Below are 20,499 nucleotides of genomic sequence, written 5' to 3'. Positions count from 1 at the left end.
GAATATCCTTCTAGGTCAGCGTTTCCCAAACTTTTTTGGCCACGGAACACTTTTTAGCCTATTACGGAACACTTATAATATTATTTTGTAGTCGTTTGGTTTTCAAATAAAAAAATTGTGTTATTTATGCTCAAATATATTTTATTTTATAAAACAAAGTAAAAATACAAATTTAAAATAACTTTAACTAACAATTTCTAACTGGAAAGTGCGTATAAAGTAGTACAAAAATCAAGTGCAAGAGTCAAAATTAAAAACAGTGTTCTACTTAAAAAAACCTTTTTATATATACACAAACACCAAACAAATTAGATTTTTACTAGGAAAATCTATTTTTATAAACAGAAATACAAATTTGGATTTAATGGGATTGGTGTTTCTGCATTTTTCTATCACAAATTCGCTTAATATTAGGAATAATCCTGGAAAGTTGAATCCTCATGTCAGGCGCAGCATCAAGTCTATTCCTATATTTGGTTTTTGTTGCAGTATAATACGAAAATCCTGTCTCACAGAAATAAGTTGTAGCAAAAGGAAGGAGCACTCGAACTGCATGTTTAGCCACATTAGGGTACTCTTCTATTAGGCTGCTCCAAAAATTATTCAGCGGAAGATCCTTAAACTTTTGTTTCAAATCAGAGTCAGAAATTAAGTCAATTAGGCTTTCATAATCGTGCGCAGTAAAGCCGACTGGTTTGGCTGTAATTACAAATGGATTTCGAACCCAAGCATTATCATCAGTAGTTGTAGGAAAGTATTCTAATAAAGAGGTCTGCAAGTCACGTAAGTGCTGTAAAATGGTGCTGGAAACTTCTTCATGGACTGTAGAATTTATTTCAGTCAGAAATTCATGTACTGTAGGGAAGCAGTCGAAGTTATTCTGTTCTACAGAAGATGACACCAGAATTCCAGTTTCTTTTTTAATGACGAAATTTTATCCGTTGTAGTAAATTGACAGATTAATTTCATTTAATTTTGCAAAAATATCTGCAAGATACTGTAGTGGAAAAATTGCCCAGGCCTAAACTTTGATTGACTCAGGCCTGAACTTTGGTTCAGACCTGAGCATTAGTCAAGTTAATTGGAAGAAGGGTTTTTTTTTGAGAAGGGGGGTTTTTGAAGGCAGGGTGAAGGAAAAGTACAAAAGCAGTCATTAAATTTTTGTCCTGAATTATCTGAAGTAAAGAATACCAGTAGTTCACTATGAAGCTCAAAAAGCCTCACAAGCACTTTCCCTCTGGATAGCCACCTCACTTCCGTATGTAAAAGAAGCATTTTGTGCTGACTACCCATTTCCTCACACAAAATTTTAAATAACCTGGATTGAAGTGGTCGAGATTTGACAAAATTGATAATTTGTACTGCTTCATCAAGCACAATTTTCAGATATGCTGGTATTTTTTTAAGTGCAAGTGCTTGTCTGTGTAGAACACAATGGCTCTTAGGGCTTTCTGGTGCCACACTTATGATTCGCGTTACAGCTCCCTTCATCTTCCCGATCATTGCCCGAGCACCGTCAGTACATACATCAATACATTTTTCCCAACTAATTTCATGCTTTCTGATAAAATTGTTGATGCAGTTGAATATTTCTTCTCCAGTTGTGTTGCTTTGCAGAGATTCACATAAGAGCAGGTCCTCTTCAATAATATTATTAAATCTATATCGGACAAATACTAGTAGCACAGCAAGTCCTGAAACGTCAGTGGACTCATCTAGCTTCAATGAATACTCATGGCAAATTTTCAGTCGGCAAACTAGCTCTTTTTCTATGTCATTGGCAAGATCTTTAATACGGCGTGCAACAGTATTATTTGACAACTGTACAGCATCAATTTTTTACCAGACTGCTCGCTCAACATGCACGTTACAATATCTTTCGTGCAAGGCTTGATTTCTCCAATAGTGTGAGCTTCTCCGGCAAGTGCTATACGGTAACTTACTCGATAAGATGCCTCTGTTGCACTTTTGTTGTCTGTGTTAGCAATTTTAATCATCGAAAGTTTACAATTTCCAAGTGAGTCACGCTTCCTCTTGAAAAAACTTATATCTTTGTCTTTGTATTCAGCATGCTTTGTTTCCAAATGCCTACGAACTTTAGCAGGAGCCAATGAATTGTTTGCTAGTATTTTGTTGCACATGACGCACTACGCATCAGGAACATCTTTATTTCCAACACACGTAAAACTGAAAGACAAATAACTTCCATCATACTTTCATTTCGGTCTTTTAACACCTGCTTCTTCTTGTTTTTTGGTATACTTCAGTGGAAATTCTTTCACCTTGGATAATTCACTAGTACTAACAGATTTTTCGGCAACAAAAGACTGCGATTGTTCATCCTCACTTTGAAGTGTCTCAATATTTTGCTCGTTTATTTCGGTCACAGTTAGAGTACCAGAAGAACTTGCTTTTCGTTTCAAAGTTCCTTCTTTTAGCCACAAATCCATGGTGATTAGGTTTAGTAACAATATTTAGAAATACTGATTTTTGTCAATTTTTTTTTGTCACAAATATTTATGTTGTTTCGAGGGAAGCTAGTTTAGTTGTGCTTATCGCACACACGGTAAAGACCCACAGGTTTGAACGTGTTGAGTGAATATGTTATATTCAACATGGCGTAAAGAGAATGGTGTGTGCATACTGCTGCAGTTCGCGCAGCCTCAAGCGGAAGGGGTATGACGTCACTAACTGAAACGTGCCCAAAAGGGGTAGACGTCAGCATGCTTGCGTGCCCTGTTCTCTTTACGCCATGATATTCAATACGAGATCTATCAATAACCGGAAAAAGAGTTTTATGTTAAATTATAGTCATTCAAAAAGAGTTGTAAACTACGCTTCAAATATGCCAAATTTAAAATTAAAAAAAATTTAAAGACCCTTTTTAAAAATTATGATTCTTTCACGGAACACCTATTCACATCGTGCAGAACACCAGTGTTCCACGGAACACAGTTTGGGAAACGCTGTTCTAGGTATTTATGATCCACCGGTCAGTTCAGTATGTATCTAAATGCAAACAAAAATTATGGGCCTGGCTTAGAGCCTTTGAAATCAATGATAGTTCCATTGATTCCAGTCAGAGCCCAAATGAGCAGACAAGTAGACATTGGCCAACATTTTCAAAATTCAAAATTAGGCTTCTAAATCTATTCCTAGAAATAGACATAAGTCGCCTGATTTTTCAAAAGTGCAAAGTACTGAGTAGCTTGAACAGGCCCCTTTGGTCAATATCCGGTCTTGAAAATCTTGGCTCTAATGAATTCAATATGAACAAATTTATGCACAAAATAAGCTGGCACCAGTCATCATTTTTATCTCTGCCTCCTTTTAATTTTTTTAAATTTATGCTTCTATGTTTCTTTAATAAGGGGGAACCAAAACTACTTAGGGTGCCAGAACAAACAATCTCTCCCCCACCATGAAAAAAAACAATGGTATGTCAATGCATTCCTAGGGTTGCACAGTTAAAATCAGAAAGATGGCTTCACAGCACAGTGAAAGATTGAAGAGAAAGTGCATGTAAGTGTGTGACCCAGAGGCACTTGAGTAAGAAGCTTATTACCAAACCAACAGAGTGAATTCCAGTGATGCAAAACTAATTATATGTGGGAAAGCTATTAGCAAATTGCAGCTGCAGACATGACACCACTCAAACCCTGGAAGAAATCTGCTTGCAGGGTTATGAAGAGAAATGAGTTGAGTATTGCTGCCTTGGATAAACACGCACAAAGATTTTTCTTAATATAGTAATATATTTTGACTTACTCTGATCCCTTCAGTATAGAAAAAGTGACATTTAAACTATTTTTGAACAGCAACATGTAGTCTCCTAACAGTTTTTTCCTGAGTACAGTATCATTTTTCAGCACTGGGTTTCACTCTACCAGTCTGGAGGTAATAAATAGAAGGCCTCTCAGATTTTTTTTTTTTTTTTTTGGGGTAAATTCTCACACCTAAATAATTTTCCTTTTGGGATTTATGTTCAAGCTTCCCTAGCATCTCTTTGATACAGCCACCATCATCTGGTTACAGAACCTGGACATTGAGCTCTGATGACTGCATACAAGAAAGAGACTGAGGTAAAAACAGAATCATGTGGGATGCTGCAGAATTGTAGCTATCAAGCAGCCTGTTTCCATAAAAATCTTTCCTGTGAGGTTGGGGGCAGCCGTGCAGTTACTGGACAGATCTTCCAGAGATTCAGGAAGTGAGAGAGGCCCAGCTGGCTGTCTCCCAAGATATTTGTGGGAGAGAATGCAGGCAACCAGCCATTCTCAAAAAGATTGCCAGGAAGGGGAATATGAATTCACATGGAAGCTCTGTTAGGCTCTTTCCAATACTTTGTTTCCATATTTCTTGTGGGGGGTATGTTCCCTTCTGAGCTGTGGCATCTTCAGTATTGTGGTATATTGAAAACTATTAAAAATATGATATCACTTTAAATTATCAGGGGCTTTTCTAGTCCAGCTTGCAGGCTGCAGTGCTCTATGGGGAAGCGTGTAATCCGAGTCTAGCAGCAGTCAATCTGCAGCCAGCCAGCCTACCCTAAGGTGGGGTGAGTTGTGCTTCTCTGTTTTAGAGAGCAGCCTGCTTTGTCTCTTTCTGTTTTGGGGTTCTTGTGTTATCATTCTGGAGTCTAACAAATAAAGTAGTGTTACATTACAACCTTCCAAACAGAGTATTCATGTTTTTTATCTAACTTTGCTAAGTGTATGCCACGAATATAACAAATATTGTCTCATTTCTCCCACCATAACTGCCAGTTCTCGCATCTTCTTGTTATCATATTGCCAAAGCCATCATTCCATACCAATTTCCCACTGCCCAAATACATAAATTTTCACAATCTCTTTTACAATGAATATTCATTCATTTGTAAGCAGAGTCAGGATGAGCTCTACCCTGACATCTGGTGGTGAATTATGGCGAGGGTGGAAAAGAACTTCAGGGGCTGATCTTGTTTGCATAGGCACACCCACCCGCCTAGCCTGGGCAACAACAACTGAAAGTGGTTACTTTGGCTGGTGTGGGATCCCCAGTTTCTCTGTTATTGGGGCAGGAAGAATAAAGTGTTGTTACCCTGATTCTGTGAATCAAGGCCAGTGGAACTGTTGTATGACAGAGGGACTCACCAGTAACTAAGTAGCACTCGCTAGACAAGGGGCATGGGTTACAAAACCCAGTGAATTGAGAGAGGTTGGGCACAGGTATGTGTACCTGATGGTAATGGCCCCTTTTGAGGGCCTGGAACACCAATTGCACTATCACCCTCTCTCCACTGTTGAATAACAGAGCTAAGTTTGCTTCCATTAGGAGTCTAGCTAGAAGTTGCTGAGCTGAATTCACTTTGGACCAATGGTGCACCAGCACCGGGGCTCCCCTACTACAAGCTGAAATCAGTAAGAGCTGAAATCACTAAAAGAGCTAAAATTGATGAGCTGAGATCACTGAGTGCTGTGTTAACTAGTGGGGGAGCCTGAAGAAATATTGCTAAGCAGCTGGCAGAGCCGAGCAGTTTGTGGGACGATTGGAGCGGCCCACGGAACAGCGAGCGGAGCGGAGCTGAGCCGTTTGCGGGAGCGGTTCATGGGACGGCTGGTGGAGTGGAGCGGCTGGCAGAGCAGTTTGTGGGACGGTTGGAGCGGCCCACGGAACGGGGAGCAGTTTGCGGGGACGCTGGTAGAGCGGAGCCATTTGTGGTAAAAGCTGCAGCAGAACTCCACGGAGAGGTGGGGTTTTTGGCCTTGGACCACGTAAGGTGCCCCTTAACACCCCGTGTGCTCCCCCTTTCCGCCCAGGCTGGGGGTGGGGGGTGGTAAAACTCTGCAGATAAACTTTTGAACTCTGGGGCGGCACTGACCCAGGGACAGAGACTTTGGGGTTGTTGGACTTTGGGGTGATTGGACTTAAGACCCTGAGGGGAAAAGGACACTGCCAAACTTACTTGGAGGTGGGTCTTTTGCTCATGGTTTGTGTTATGAATCCTGTTTGTGGTGTTTCCCCAACATAATGCCGCATTGTTTCCCTCCTTTATTAAAAGGCTTTTGCTACACGCAGACTCCGTGCTTGCAAGAGGGGAAGTATTGCCTCCTAGAGGCACCCGGGGGGTGGTAGGTAATTGTCCCAGGTCACTGGGTGGGGGCTTGAGCCGGTTTTGCATTGCGTTATTGAAACGGAACCCCTAGATACTGAACCCGGCCCTTGTTGCTGCCAACTTAGAGGGGCAGAAGGGTTACACATTTAATACTACACACTTGCTGCCAAATATCCTTGGAGAATGTGAAGTACTAAAGATAGCATAAAGCAATGACAAGTGGCAAGAATATTGCCTTTTCCTACATAACTCTGAAGGGGTGTGGGTGGGGGTGCGCGCGCCTGCTTTCCATGGATTGAAATGAAAAGATGCCAGCCAACTGCCATGGAGGGTCAGCCAAGCAACATGCATCCTCTGCGTTCCCACTAAAAATCTCTGATTCAGAACAAATCACTTGTCCTGCTAATTCATATTCAAAACATGTTTCTACTTTGACAGAGCTTTGCAAAGAGAATCTGAGACAAGTTTGCAAATCAACCCTCTCTTTGGTGTCTTGCAATAAAGCAGCAAATTGCCTAATCTCTTAAAATATAGCAGCTACCATTTTGCTTTTATATTAGATTAAGGAAAGTGAATTCTAACACTTGAAACAGATCGTACAAACCCATATAGCTCTATCTAGGTACCTATATGGCCTGCATCCCTGGAGGGCTGTCTTGCCCTCTATGTATGTTTCCCGTCTGTTCAATTGTCTCTGGACATAATCCAGATGCCCCTTCCCTGTAAAATGGCAGAGGAGAGCAAAAGCAGTAGGAAATCAGGCAGAGGCAGGGGTAGAGATAAAACTGGAATGCCTCAGTGACTCACACTTGTTTCCCTATGTGTGAATTGCTCCAGAACTCAGACTTTCCTCTGCTGCTCAGTCATCCACAGGCCAGTCAGAGATAGGTGAAGGACATCATGTTTTTGGAACCTGCCTTTTTCCCCATGACAGCAGGAGCTCCTGCAAGCACCCCTGAACCTGTGGTATCCACGGACTGTGGAGCAGTATTTATCGCTAATACTTTATAGATTTCCCAAGCTGCACTATCTGCAGCACTTTGAGAAACCTCTCCCCCTTGACGTGAGGGAAAGACAACTCATGAGGCTTTCATCTTCTAGAAGTTACCAGTTAACCTGTTCCCTTCTCATGGGTTTCACATAAGACGAGGAGCTCAGGCCCACTGGCAGGACAGTATCAGGTTCAGCCTTTTTAGGGGAAAAAAAGCCCATATTATCGTTGTTTCCCTGCTAGATGCATTTAGCTAGGACTTACAAAGCTATCTTAGTGACACAAGTCTTTCTACACTCACTCATAGTGGCCTTCTTGTTTTAAAATAGTCTCCTTCCCAAATCCATCCATTCCTTTTCATGATATTCTAAGCATTCAGTCAAATGCTTTGAACTACAAACCCAGTGGTTGCAGGGAAAAGCTTGAAATTGTGACCTAAGTGTACCCTGAAGGCTCAAAAAACAAGAAGACAAATTAAAACAATCCAAACCTGACTTGGTTGGCTAAACATCATGAACAAAATGTAATCTCATGACATCATGGGCCTGATTTTTTTTATCCTCTGGGGTTAACAGAAATTGAAACCACATGAAATAGGTTTACGAAATATGGGCTTCATCTTTCTGAGCTTTTTCTATGAGTGTTGAATAATGTTGTTCATTGTTCAGTTACTGTTGTTGTGTAAGCCAGAGTTCAAAGTAAAAAAATAAACAAATCTGCCAGGTTTGTGATTCTCTGCAGTATATTAGACCATCTGTTAGGCCCCAGTCCTGCAAAGACTTGGGCATGTGCTTAACTCTGACACTTGACTTCCATGGGACTACTCGTGTGTAAAGTTAACCACCTGCCTCAGTCTTTGCAAGATTGGGGCCTTAGTCTTCCAAATGGGTCAGTGATACCCTTCTTTCCAGAGGAAAATATGTGCCATATGGGCCCACATGCCTTCTGTGTAAGCCCTCATTTTATTTTGTAAATATCGAAACAAACACCACATGTTCTGTACTGAATGTTAGGACAAAAATCCAATGCATCACAAGTTTAAGGGATAATGCCCATAAATCTTGCACCTGTCCTGAACACTAAATTCACTTAATATAAACATAATATAATTTTCTTTATTATGTGTGTCCTGCATTCGTTATAATAATGTTTGTTTAGCAGGATGGATTTGGAAGAAGCCTACAATCAAGCTAGATGCGTGTTAGTTTATTTCTATCTAAAAAAATCAGCTACAATTGTGCCTTATTTATTAACCAAATTAGTTTCTTGTGAAAATCTCCATTTTTCTTTATCAATAATTGCTGCCTTTAAAGGTTTTAAAAATACAGATGTTCGATTTATAATTGTGATAACTGTTGGTCAAGCAAATACTAAATTATATAGAAAAATAATGTTTTGGATGTAGGCATGCTACAGATTCTGGATTTTTGATTTAGACTTAAAGAACCCGATTAAACACCAATCCAAATTTTTCAATAAGTCGTTATTAAAAGGTTGATAAATTGAAGAAGGTAATGCTCCTTTTGAAGGGATATTAAATGCAATTTATTTCCTCTTTCTTAGTTTCATAGATTTTTAAGGCCAGAAGGGAGCTATTAGCTCATCTAATCATGCTTCTTTTTCTGGTCATGCGTAGCAATGCAAGAAGAGGCATGGGAAGTAAATGTTCCATCTGCGAATGAATTCTGTATGTCTGCTTGTTCCAAAGACATTGACTGGCTAAAGCTGAATACTGGATGCTGACTTTATAGGTCTGCAATAAATTTCACCCCTCTCACCTCTTCTTGGTGGTAAACCAGATCAGGAAAAGTGGGCCCATGCTAAGGTTCTAATAGTTTTAGATGAAATGGTTTAAAAACTTTACAAAATTAGAAATTAGTTAGAAAATTTCTCCCTCGAAGACAGGCCCTAGGACTTTAAAATAGTAATGAATATTTAAGAATCCTTTCTGATCCTCTTTGCTGCCTTGGGCTCTTCCTGTATTCTAGGGTTCTTTGTAGAACATGGAAGTTGTTCCTAGCCAAGGGCCTGCTCTTGTGACCATTGAAGTCACTGAAAAGACCAGCTGACTTCAGAGGAACTGTGTCTGGCCCCATGAGCACAAAGCTTGTGGAAAACAACATTTAAAACTGAGGAGTTAGTTTAGTTAAATATCTGTCAGATTCTTTATTATTATTATTTTATATTTTTTCCTACATCAGGCATCACCTTTATTCTTGCTGCTTTTTGTCTGTAATTATCACTGTACTATTTTTTGGCTTGCAATTTTTTTCTTAAAATAATTTTAATGATTTCCACCCAACTCCTCATTACATCTGAATTTTCTTGGCTCTTGTATGTGCTCTTCTTTTCCATAGTTTCCCGCTAACCTCTTCAGTTTTATCCTGCTCTTTCCTTTTTGCCATTTTATAGTCTGTCACGAGAGCTATGCTCATCAGTATAATATAATTTCCCTTTCATTAATTTTTGTCTGAAGCGTCTCTTAATATTCCCCAGAAATGTTTTTACTTAACATTCTATGACTCCTTCTACTACACTATACTTTTCAAACATGTTCTTGAATTACATTTTCTCCCCAGTGCCCTCTTGTTATATAGGCTGGGAACTTAGGGCATGCTGCAAGAGCATCTTGTGTACATGTAATGCTCCAGGAAGGTGCAGGCTTGTCAGCTAGGGAGTGTGAAGTCACTTGTGTACCCACTTATTCAGCACAGGCCATGGTAGTGCCTGTTTCCTCCACTGGCATGCAGCCTGCTTCAATTTCGATTTGCAGGGAACCACATCTCCTGGTGAGAGGACTGTTTAGTCCCCATACCTAGTCGTTCTTTGGCCACTATGCTGAGCCTGCTTTAAAGAATGTCCAATAGCAGTTGTGGGTTGTGGTCCTGATCCTGCAAGAGGCTCTATACGGACCCCTGCACCTGGGAAGCAAATGGGACTCAGTGAGGGCACAGAGGTGTGTCCAGCTGGAACAGTTTGCAGAATCAGGGCCTTTATATCTTACCTACACTGCAATGACCACTAGGATGTGGACTAAGACTGACTGCTCATTTCACACAGGCCACTGAGTACCCTCTAGATGGCAATGACTTTTGATAACACTGACCTGTGCTGGATTTGAGTTATATCCTATTACCAGTCCTTGAATGCTTGGCTTCCTCAAAAATCTGCACTTCATTGCGGGATCTATTGTTCCTAGCACAGAAAGTACCTGTGCCATATTCAAGGCATGTAAAGTGCAACTTCTGTATGTAAAATGGATATGATGATAATACGTGCCTCAAGGGAGGTTATTTAAATATCTGTAAAGTGCTTTGAGATCCTCCTATAAGACGTAATATAGAACCCACTATTAATATGAATTATTACTGTTCAAGCCTTCTAGATGGTGACTGGCTGAAATCATCACACAAGAGGAAACTAACTCTAAAGAATAAAAGTGAAGAAGAAATTAAATCAGATCTACCAACTCTTAATAAGATTCAGGCACAAGGGTTCTGAGCTGTCAAAGGCAGAAAGCATAAAGAGAGATCTGGGCAGGGCATAGAAGTCCATGAGATGACTTATGTTTGTGCAATGAAATTATTTAAAATAGTTAGAATGCTTAGAGCTGTGCACGTCGACTATTAAGTAAATACCTGATAGCCCCAGAACTGTGGCCTAGAACCTGTGCTTAATTTGCACCTCCCTGCAGCAGCCTTAGCTTTTATTTTTCATGGGAAATAAGGATGGGATGGGGCGCGGTGTCTCAGCCAAGGGGGATCCAGTTGAGTGGATTTCCAGAAAAGATCAGACAAATTCAGTGTGACTACCGTTAGCTCATGCTCCAACACCTTCTTTGAAAAAGCCACCATCTGCAGAATGACATTTACAGCATCAGGTGCCCTTTTGTGATGCTTCCCATGGCAGCCAGGGCTGAGACTCACGTTGTTGCCACCTGCCTCCAGCATGGAGGAGTGTTGCCTATGCCAGTTGGGTATTCGCTCCCCAACACAATCAGCCATGCAAGCTTTCTTCACTGGGCCACGCCAGCCCTGCCTTGGCCCTGCAGATTGACAATAGATGCACCCTTGAGTCCCTTCAAAGTGCCCCTCTGTGGTGTCCAGCCCCTGATCACTGGATACCCACAGAAATCCCAGAGCCTCTGTTCCCAAAGGAACAGTGTATCCAAGTTTACCAGTTTTACCTCTTAGACCATCAGTCCTGTATATCATACAACACATGAGTTCAATTATGGCAAAACAATAGGAAATTTATTTAAGAAAGAATAGAGATTTGGACAGAAACAAGTGTGAGTGATGGAAACAAACGGTTTCATAAAAAAATCCTAAACAAGGAGTCGGGCCTACACTTATTAATAGTTACCTTTCCTATCTAATAAAGTAGATTCCTATCCCTAAGTTCAGTTTTTGCAGTGCTTACTAGCCCCACAGAGGTAGGATCCAGTCTTTCATGAAGTATCCCTGCTCATCAAGGTCCCTCCTCAGTGAATAGACCCAGAGTGTCTTTCTCCATCATGTGATATACTGAATCAGTCTTTTGTCTTTAATCACAGAGAGGGCGATCCCTTACTATCATTCCTTTTCACTCCCAAGTGGTTTTGATGTTTATAGTTTCTTTGATGCGTTTCCATTGACTTTTCTGGGTTGGTGCAAAGGTGGACGCTGAGCAATGCATTACATAATTGGCTAGCCAGGGAGGGTAACAACTCCCTCCCATCTGAATGGGTCATTACCAGACATATGATTTCCTAGTGACTCACTTTCTCTCCAAGACCACAAAGGCATGATTTTCAGCATAGTTGCATTATTCCTTAAAAATTATCCTTACAGACATTTTGCAACGATTGAGTATCGATAAGTTACAAGCTTTCAGGAGAGACCTCACATGCTACCTTTCATGGATAAATACCATGCAAGTGGCATGTTAGGTATAGTGAGTTTTTCGGGTCTCAGTAAGGAGTTGCTTGTAAAGAACAATGAATCCTTTGCCAGTTGGCACCAATGGGCCTGTGTGTCACACCTTCCCCTCCCACTTCCCCACAAAAAACGCAAGACCAGAAACTACCCCAAGCCAAGAAAGGGAAAAGAGCAAAGGAGTCTATGAAGTCCACTAGGGACCTTGCTGTGCCAATCTAATTAAAGTAGGAGGCATTTGGATACTATGTTGGTGGTCATCAGTACAAAATCCTAAAAGTATAGACACAATGGGCCAGATTCCATGTGCGACCAAAAGCACCCCTATGTTCACACCCTGCACGCTATTGTAATAATCTTTGTATAAAATATGCCTTGTGAGGTATCACTTGAAGACTAATAACTCACTGGATAATAATATTGTGGTGAAATGCATGTATCAATATTGTATATAAAGTTATGATTTCCCCCTGTATGTTATTTTTAGCACATGTTCAAAACTGGACAGCCCTGCATGGAAAGAACATGGAGCCTCTTTCATCACCAGACTCCATGTTGCTTCCCTCACTGCTTGGATAAAGTTTTCTTTGAAGAGTAACCTTCAGCAGAATGCACTTCAAAGGACTATAAAAGAAAGGAGCAGAGAACCCCAAGTTATCTGCTTCACCAAAGGAGACAAAGCACCTTTAGGCCTCTGGAAGAGACCCTGACTGAGGAGAAGGTCAGTCACCAGCTTGCTAGAAGACAAAGACCATCTAGAACAAAGCCTTGAACCAAAACTTGCTAGATTAAGTTTTCAATTTGTAGATGTGTGTTTTCACTTTTATTTGCTGGGAACCATTTTCTAGCTTTCTTTCTTATACTGGAATCCACTTAAAAGCCTATCTTCTTTTGTTAATAAACTTGTTTTATTTTTAATCTAAACTAACCCTGTGCTGAGTATGAACTGAACTGTTTGGTAACATGAGTTAAAGTAATAAACTGTTAAATATTGAAAGGCCAATGAATGTTACTATCCCTCTGGTTGTTCCAGGATAGGACTAGATATTTCAGAACTCACATTTTTGGGAAAATTCAGGGCTGGGGAGAGTGTGAAGTCACCATTCTAGTTGTTAACCAAGGCTGATGGAAGCCAGTGGAAATCTGTGGTATTGCACACAGGGTCCAGGGTTCAAAGCATTGGACCAGTGCTGCCCAATAAATACACAGAGTGCATGCTTGTTGCTGACTGGGTGTCCCAGACAGAGAGCCACAGGGGAAAGGCATTGTGTGGCACTCAGAGTTACAGGGTAAGAGGTGACACAACTCTTCGTGGGTCTGGATTGCACCCCAGAATGGGACACTATGCTGCAACTGCTAGGAGATGCAGCACAGGAGGCACAGCCCAGAGAGTGAGAAGATAATGGTGGCAAATGATGGGCTATTCTGGAGGTGGAATGGCCCCCAGCATAATTAGAGCAACCAAAGGAGTTATTCTCAATTAGGGCAACTTTCCCCCAACTGCCAGGGAGCTGCTCCACAGTCCAGAACAGCTGGAGTTTACTCCCTCTCCCACTCTTGGCTTTGCTGCATCCTCCCACCTCCACTCCTCAAAATCAAGGACTCTATGGGGAGGGGGCAGCATAAGTCTCCCTACATTGCCTGTGTCAACCCTGTGCTAGGAATCTCAGTTAAAAAAAAATTCTCACTCACCCACTGTGTGGAAATATGGCAGCAAGATGTCGGAGTGGCCAATCTTTCTTGATGTAGTGGGAATCTCTTGCACGACTATCCCATTCGCAGAGAAAACAGCAGTACTTTATGTATCCAGTCTGCAGACCAAGCAAGAGAGCAACAACCTTCAAATCGCCACAAAGTTGGTCATAGTTTATGCACCTCAAAAGTTGTTTCATGTTGTCATAGGTTTCCTTCATATGGACTGCATGACCAACTGGAATTGATGGCAAAACATTGCCATTATGCAGTAAAACAGCTTTAAGACTCGTCTTCGATGAATCAATGAACAGTCTCCACTCATCTGGATCGTGAACGATGTTGAGGGCTGCCATCACACCATCGATGTTGTTGCAGGCTACAAGATCACCTTCCATGAAGAAGAATGGGACAAGATCCTTTTGACGGTCATGGAACATGGAAACCCTAACATCACCTGCCAGGAGATTCCACTGCTGTAGTCTGGAGCCCAACAGCTCTGCCTTACTCTTGGGTAGTTCCAAATCCCTGACAAGGTCATTCAGTTCACCTTGTGTTATGAGGTGTGGTTCAGAGGAGGAGGATGGGAGAAAATGTGGGTCCTGTGACATTGATGGTTCAGGATCAGAAGTTTCATCCTCTTCCTCGTCTGACTCAAGTGAGAATGATTCTGGTGCATCAGGAACCGGCAGTCCTTCTCCGTGGGTACTGGGCGTATAGCTGATGGAATGTTTGGATAATGCACAGTCCACTTTTTCTTCTTTGACACACCTTTCCCAACTGGAGGCACCATGCAGAAGTAACAATTGCTGGGATGATCTGTTGGCTCTCTCCAAATCATTGGCACTGCAAAAGGCATAGATTTCCCTTTTCCTGTTCAACCACTGGCGAAGATTTGTTGCACAAGTGTTGCAGCATATGTGTGGGGCCCACCTCTTGTCCTGATCTCCAATTTTGCAGCCAAAAGAAAGGTGATAGGCTTTCTTAACCATAGTGGCTAGTTATACTGCGCTTTTGTGATGCAAAAGTCACTTCACCACAAACATAGCAGAAGTTATCTGCACTGTTCACACAAGTACAAGGCATCTCTGCTCACTTTGGCTAAACAGAAATGTGTCCCTTTGCAAAATCAAACACTGACAAATAAGAGAGCACGACACTGTATGATTTCTAGGGCTGATATAGGGCAATTTGTTCAGCAGAGTGATGTAAGCTTCATTATGATTGCATCATCCATGACTTCTAGGAATAACATGATGCAATTCATATCATGTATGCCGCAATACCAGCTTCAGATTGCATCATTCATAGTTTTGCCTAAAAAGCAAGTACTGTCCAAACCCAGTCATAGATTTATTCATAGATCCAGTCAAAGATGTATTTTAGTCATTTATGGTTTAAATTGAGATCCCTTCCCTTTATAACTCACTTATCCTCCGCCATTCCCAAGTCAAGGGTCGTATATACTGACCCAATAGCATATCTTGAAAACTAGAGCCAATCAACAATTGTAAGCATCATTTTCGTTCTCAGTGACCCAGAATTAGTAAAGTTTGACTACATTTATTTCAGAAGCATTTTGGCTGTAGAGCAGTGTAATCAGTCAGGCCCCTCATCTCTGACTGTGCCCAGATGGGGTTTGCGCATGTGGCGAGGAGGTGCTTGTGTATGAGACAATGAACAACCTGATTTCAGTGGCGTTAGACCAAGGCTGGAGTAGCCCTGTACATCCAGTTGCATCCATCCATTTCCAAACAGATCTTTTTCATGAACAACCATGTACTTTTTAGCTCTGAACGTAAACAGTTTGTTTTTCAATCTCTTATTGAACAATTATTCACGTAAGCTTTGCTTCTAAAGTGGCATGAGTAGAAAGTTCAAGAGAACAGCAACACAGCACTGTCAAACCCTATCAAGGCAAGGAAATTATATGTTCCCTTCCCTCCCCCCACCCATTTTATTGTTGGTTTCTTGTATCTTTCACCCTGTTTTAGGAAAAAATGTTGCTGGATGAAGCAAGCGTGGAGTAACTGGCTTTTTGGCCTTGTTTTGATGTTTAATCACTTTCAAAAGCCTGTCACTGCTTTGTATGCTCCTTTGCTGTGAATATTCACTCTTATTTCGCAACTACAATTTGTTAGAAGCTTCCATGTTTGCTTCAAAGCTACTCTCCAGCTACAGAATAATGTAGCAAGGTTTGTTTGGTGATTTTAAAAAATAACTATTGCTTTGTTTATTTCTCTCATTTTTTGTCTTCAAGGCAGCAGGAAATAAACACAATTTTAGTATTTTAAGCAGACGGACCATGTTGGAATAATAATATTGAACTCTAATATGTCTTGCAACAAATCTCAAAGTACCTTACACAAGAAGAAAAGTCTCATTATCTCATTTTGAAAATGGAGAAACTGAGGCACAGAGATGACATCACTTGTCCGAAGTCACACAGCAGGTCAGTAGCAGCGCTGGGATTAGAATGCAGCTCTCCTGACTCCTAGTACAGTGCTGTGTCCACTGGACTATATTGTCCCTGGTTTTAAAGACCTCATTTAAAATATAATTAGTCTTTCACAGACAAATCACATTCTAGTTAGTAAATCTAATTTTCCTAATATTTTGAAAACAGAAGATTTTCAGAAAAACCTGATGCAATAGGTTTTAGGAGGGATTAGGACTCCATGCTTAGTTTTCAGCACTGACTTTATATGAAAATTAGAGCCACAATCCAATTTCTGTTCCATGTATGTGTTTCCCCAGTGATGGACCAGTCAGTTATTCCATAACAAGCCTGTGAAAGCTACAGGCTGTGCTCTTGTCCATGTAATGGCCTGGACTGAATCTCAGCTTCTATTTTTAACAGCATAGTCAGTATTGTAACCGTCAGAGAAACATGCTCAAAAAGCAAAAGGGCTAGAACTACACCACAGTTCCCCAGTTTTTCTCCACTGTCAAGAGACCTAAGGAATATGTACAGGCAAGACTTCAAAATTACAGTTGGCTGATCTTACTAAACATGGAGCATCTTAGAAATACAAACACAGGACACTGTCCTCTAAGAGTGCATGTATGATGTGAACAACACAGAGGTCAGTATACTACACTCTGTGTGTATTAGAATAATCTCCCTGATTTTTCAATTTATTAGACAATGAAGTGGAGAATTCCAAACCTTGGGGCGGCACTGTCACAGGGTCGGGATTGTGTAGGCAGGGTGGCAGGCTCTGTTCTTTTCTTGCAAGGAGGAGGAAGAGAAAAGGGGCGCTTTCTTCTCAGCGGCTAAATTATTCAAACTAATGAGTGTTTCCATTCACATAAACGCACTTCCCAATGTTCAGTATGGTTAGGACAGAGTTGTATTGAGACAGCCTGGGGAGACTGACGCCTCCCATAGGATATAGGATTTGCCATACTGACTCATACCCAAAGTCCAACTAGTCCAGTATAGTGTCTCTGACAGTGGCCAACTCCAGTTACCTCAAAGGAAGGTGTAAGAATCCTGCCTTCCATGAAGATTTCAGCCTAATCCCAGTGAGGGTGGGAGCCGGGATGTGTTTGTGTGTTCTGGGATAGGAGGATGAATGAGTTTGGGGTACAGTATATGTGTGTCCTGAGGAGGGTGTTGCCTTACAGTGAATTTTTAGGGGGGGCTGATCTGTCCCCCCTCTGATATCCTCTTTGCAATGCTCTGTTTGCAAGCACGCAGATGCATTGACAGGAAGCAGATGAGGATTGTTTCCTGCTCTTCTCCTTTTGCAAACCTGCCAGAGAATAACCTGGTGTGTGTCTGTGTGGGATTTCTGGGCTGGGGATGGGAGGGAGAGAGAGAGAGTGTGTGTGTCAGTGTGTGTATGTGAGAGAGATTTATATTTATCAACAAACCTGTGTAGAGGCAGCCACAAACACTCCTGCCCTCGAGGGGAGCAGGCGACATCACTGCCACTTTCCCATTTCTCCTCCCTTCCTTCTTCATTTCTGCCTCTCCTTCCTCCTGGCCGCTGGAGAGAGGTGTGTAGGGGGGTGGCTGATGGGGGAGGTGGCTGTAGTGTCTCTTTTGCTGTGCTATGGTAATAACTGTCCCTTCCCCCCCCCTTCCAGCCCAGCCTTCCTCCCCATCTGCTTTCTCCTCCTCTCGTTTGGTTCCAGGCAGGCAGCAGACAGACTGCATCATTTTTTGCACAGGCTGCAGCAGCAGCAGGGAGAGAGGGAGCAGGTGGAGAGTTCAGAGACTGCAGTGAAGCTGCCCTCGAGACATGGCGGATCAGTGCCTCTGAATAAGCAAAAAATCCCCAAGCTGCCTCCCCTCTCAGCCCCGGTTCGCTGGGCTGCTGCTGACAGGCCAAGGAGAAGGAGAGAAGCGGCCAGAGGACAAATGGTGCTGCAGCCTTTTCTTTGATTTCCTCCCCTTCTTCTCCATGTTACATCTCTCTTCAGTGCTTCAGTCAGTGTAGCTGCTGCTGCTAGCAGGAGCATCCAGGGACAGTGCCATCCCTCCCTCCCTTCCCCCACCCCCACCCCCTCTCCATCTCTCTGTCCATCCATCCATCCATCCACAAGGGCTATGGCTGCAGAAGAGGTATTGCAGACAGTGGATCACTATAAGACTGAGATCGAAAGGCTGACTAAGGAGCTCACCGAAACAACCCACGAAAAGATCCAGGCAGCTGAATATGGGCTGGTGGTGCTGGAGGAAAAACTCACCCTGAAGCAGCAATATGATGAGCTGGAGGCTGACTATGATTGCCTTAAACAGGAGCTGGAGCAGCTGAGAGAGGTGAGTTAGCTGATGCTTTTCTCTCCCCTCTCTCTCTCCCGAATAAACCCCATGCACTAAACAAAACGAAATAATGAAAGGTGCCTAAGGAGCTCTTCTTACTGATGCCCTCCGTGTTAATCTACCTGAGCCCGTTGATCAGACATGGAAGCAAAAATGGCCTTGTGGAGAATGTGTGTAAAGAACCCTGGAGGCATGAATTTATGAGATGGGGAGGAGTGATTTATTTCAGGGCGCAAGAGTCAGCAATGACTGTAGAGTTTAAGAGTGGATTATATGACGTTTTAAACCGATGGCTACTTAAGATGCCAATGATACATAGGCATTGCCCTAACCTGTGTAGTAAGATAGCAATTGGGAACCACAACTTCTAATAGCAGACATTTGCAGCAGTGGGAAATACTTCAGTCATACCTGAATGTTTGGCCCTTATTTAAAGTGAAACCTGGACAATCGTGTCTATAACATTTTGGGTGATATGTATATTGTATACAGTATATTGTAATATGTGGAAAGAGAGACACCTTTATATACATTTAGGGGGCAGCCTCTCATTCAGGAGGGGCAAAGCAGCCAGAAGATAGTTATGAGATCACACTAATCAGTGAAAATTCAACTTCTAGCTCATCCTTAAAGGATGAAGTATTTGATCTGATACATATTTTTGGAGTGTCTTTCAGCTGAGTTTGTATAACATGGAAAGTATAATTATGAGTGTTACACATAACCTTTTATCATGTAACCTTTTATTTATTCCTCACCTTTGGATGTCATCCTGCTACCTATATTTATCATTAAGAGCAGTAACAAAGATTCATACAATGAGCATACACTCCATCTATGGTAGTGTGTGTTTGCATATCCAGGATTATCCTATTTAATCGCTAAATTTTAAAATGTTCTGATCTTTGTATATAAAGACAGAACAAATTAATTTGCACACAAAAATTACATTGATGTAATTAAGTAAACCTTTGGAGAAGAGGAGGAAACATATAAGAATGATCTTTTCCGAAAATTTAAAGTAATGTTTTTCTTCTGTAAAATTATATTGCCATTTATAATCAAATATAGGGAAGATTTATTCAGTGAGAAACAATGAACTCGATATTTCTCATTGAGAACAGTAATTTGTTGACTAAGCTTATAAACAACAAAATATCTACATATGTGTTTGGACACTGTATGCACTTTTATAAATATTTGTTTATATATGCAAAGGTTTTGTTTTACCTCCTGATAAATGTGATAAGTTAAATACTTTGTTCCAGTGACCAGGATAGTTTTCAGAAATAATATTTTTGTAACACAGTTATCTGATTTGCTGTGCTGCACACACTCATGCACTTATTAAGCTCTTATATAAAAGGTAGAGCTGATGTTTTCCTCCAAAACTCACTGGTCCAGTGCAGTGGGCTCAGGATTTGAAACCAGTGACCTCAGCTTCAGGGATTGGGATGGGTAACTTGTACTGTCATGAGGGCTGAGCTGGTAAAAGTGGTCCAGCAGTAAAAGGGAACTATAACTAAGGTGCAATTATAAAATGTAACTGATAAGAAAAAAGAGATCTAAGTAACAGGATCTGGCGGTGATCTTCTCAAAGCAGTGTACATCAGTGCTGATCAGGAACTACTGAGGACACGGGGTTGGGCATTACCACAGGGGCAATGGTTAATACAAGAAATTAGATTAAATATGAAAAAATTAAACTTGAGCAATTATTCAGCCCCTGATGTCTGTGTTGACAAGATTTTCTGACATTAGAAAACCTGTAGGCATAAATTCTGTTCTGCTTTCCCCCCACTGAAGTCTATGGGATTGCACGGGGTGCATATCAGCACAGAATTGAGCCCACAAAACCAAATCCTTGTCTCTGGACAGGAAATAACCATTGAGGGAGGAAGGGGAAGAATCCTTTTGCTCCCTAGACATGAAATGGCAGAGAAACCATTCCACAGTTGCTAATTGAGTTCCAGGTTCCTGGCCCTCTCTGGCCTATGTATCAATTCTGGAGAGGAGGGCAACTCCCCTG

The 20,499-nt window shown here is 41.6% G+C and overlaps 1 protein-coding gene and 1 pseudogene across 7 annotated transcripts in view; one reads left to right on the top strand and one right to left on the bottom strand.

The window, feature by feature from the left end:
- Window positions 1-361: 361 nt before the first annotated feature.
- Window positions 362-2,486, bottom strand: LOC135895720 (zinc finger BED domain-containing protein 5-like; annotated as a pseudogene).
- A 15,768-nt stretch (window positions 2,487-18,254) lies between these two features.
- BICD1 (BICD cargo adaptor 1) overlaps window positions 18,255-20,499 on the top strand; it is a 310,321-nt gene continuing 308,076 nt past the window's right edge. For all 7 annotated transcript variants that reach the window (XM_065411854.1, XM_065411827.1, XM_065411836.1 and 4 more), the window contains exon 1: window positions 18,255-18,467. In XM_065411854.1, coding sequence (XP_065267926.1) covers window positions 18,255-18,467 — 213 coding nt within the window. The remainder of the gene's footprint in view (window positions 18,468-20,499) is intronic.

Source organism: Emys orbicularis, chromosome 1 (genome assembly GCF_028017835.1).
Source record: "Emys orbicularis isolate rEmyOrb1 chromosome 1, rEmyOrb1.hap1, whole genome shotgun sequence".
Classification (NCBI taxonomy): Eukaryota; Metazoa; Chordata; order Testudines; family Emydidae; genus Emys; species Emys orbicularis.
Note: the sequence above shows the minus strand (reverse complement) of the source record. Positions and strands in the feature narration are given on the sequence as shown.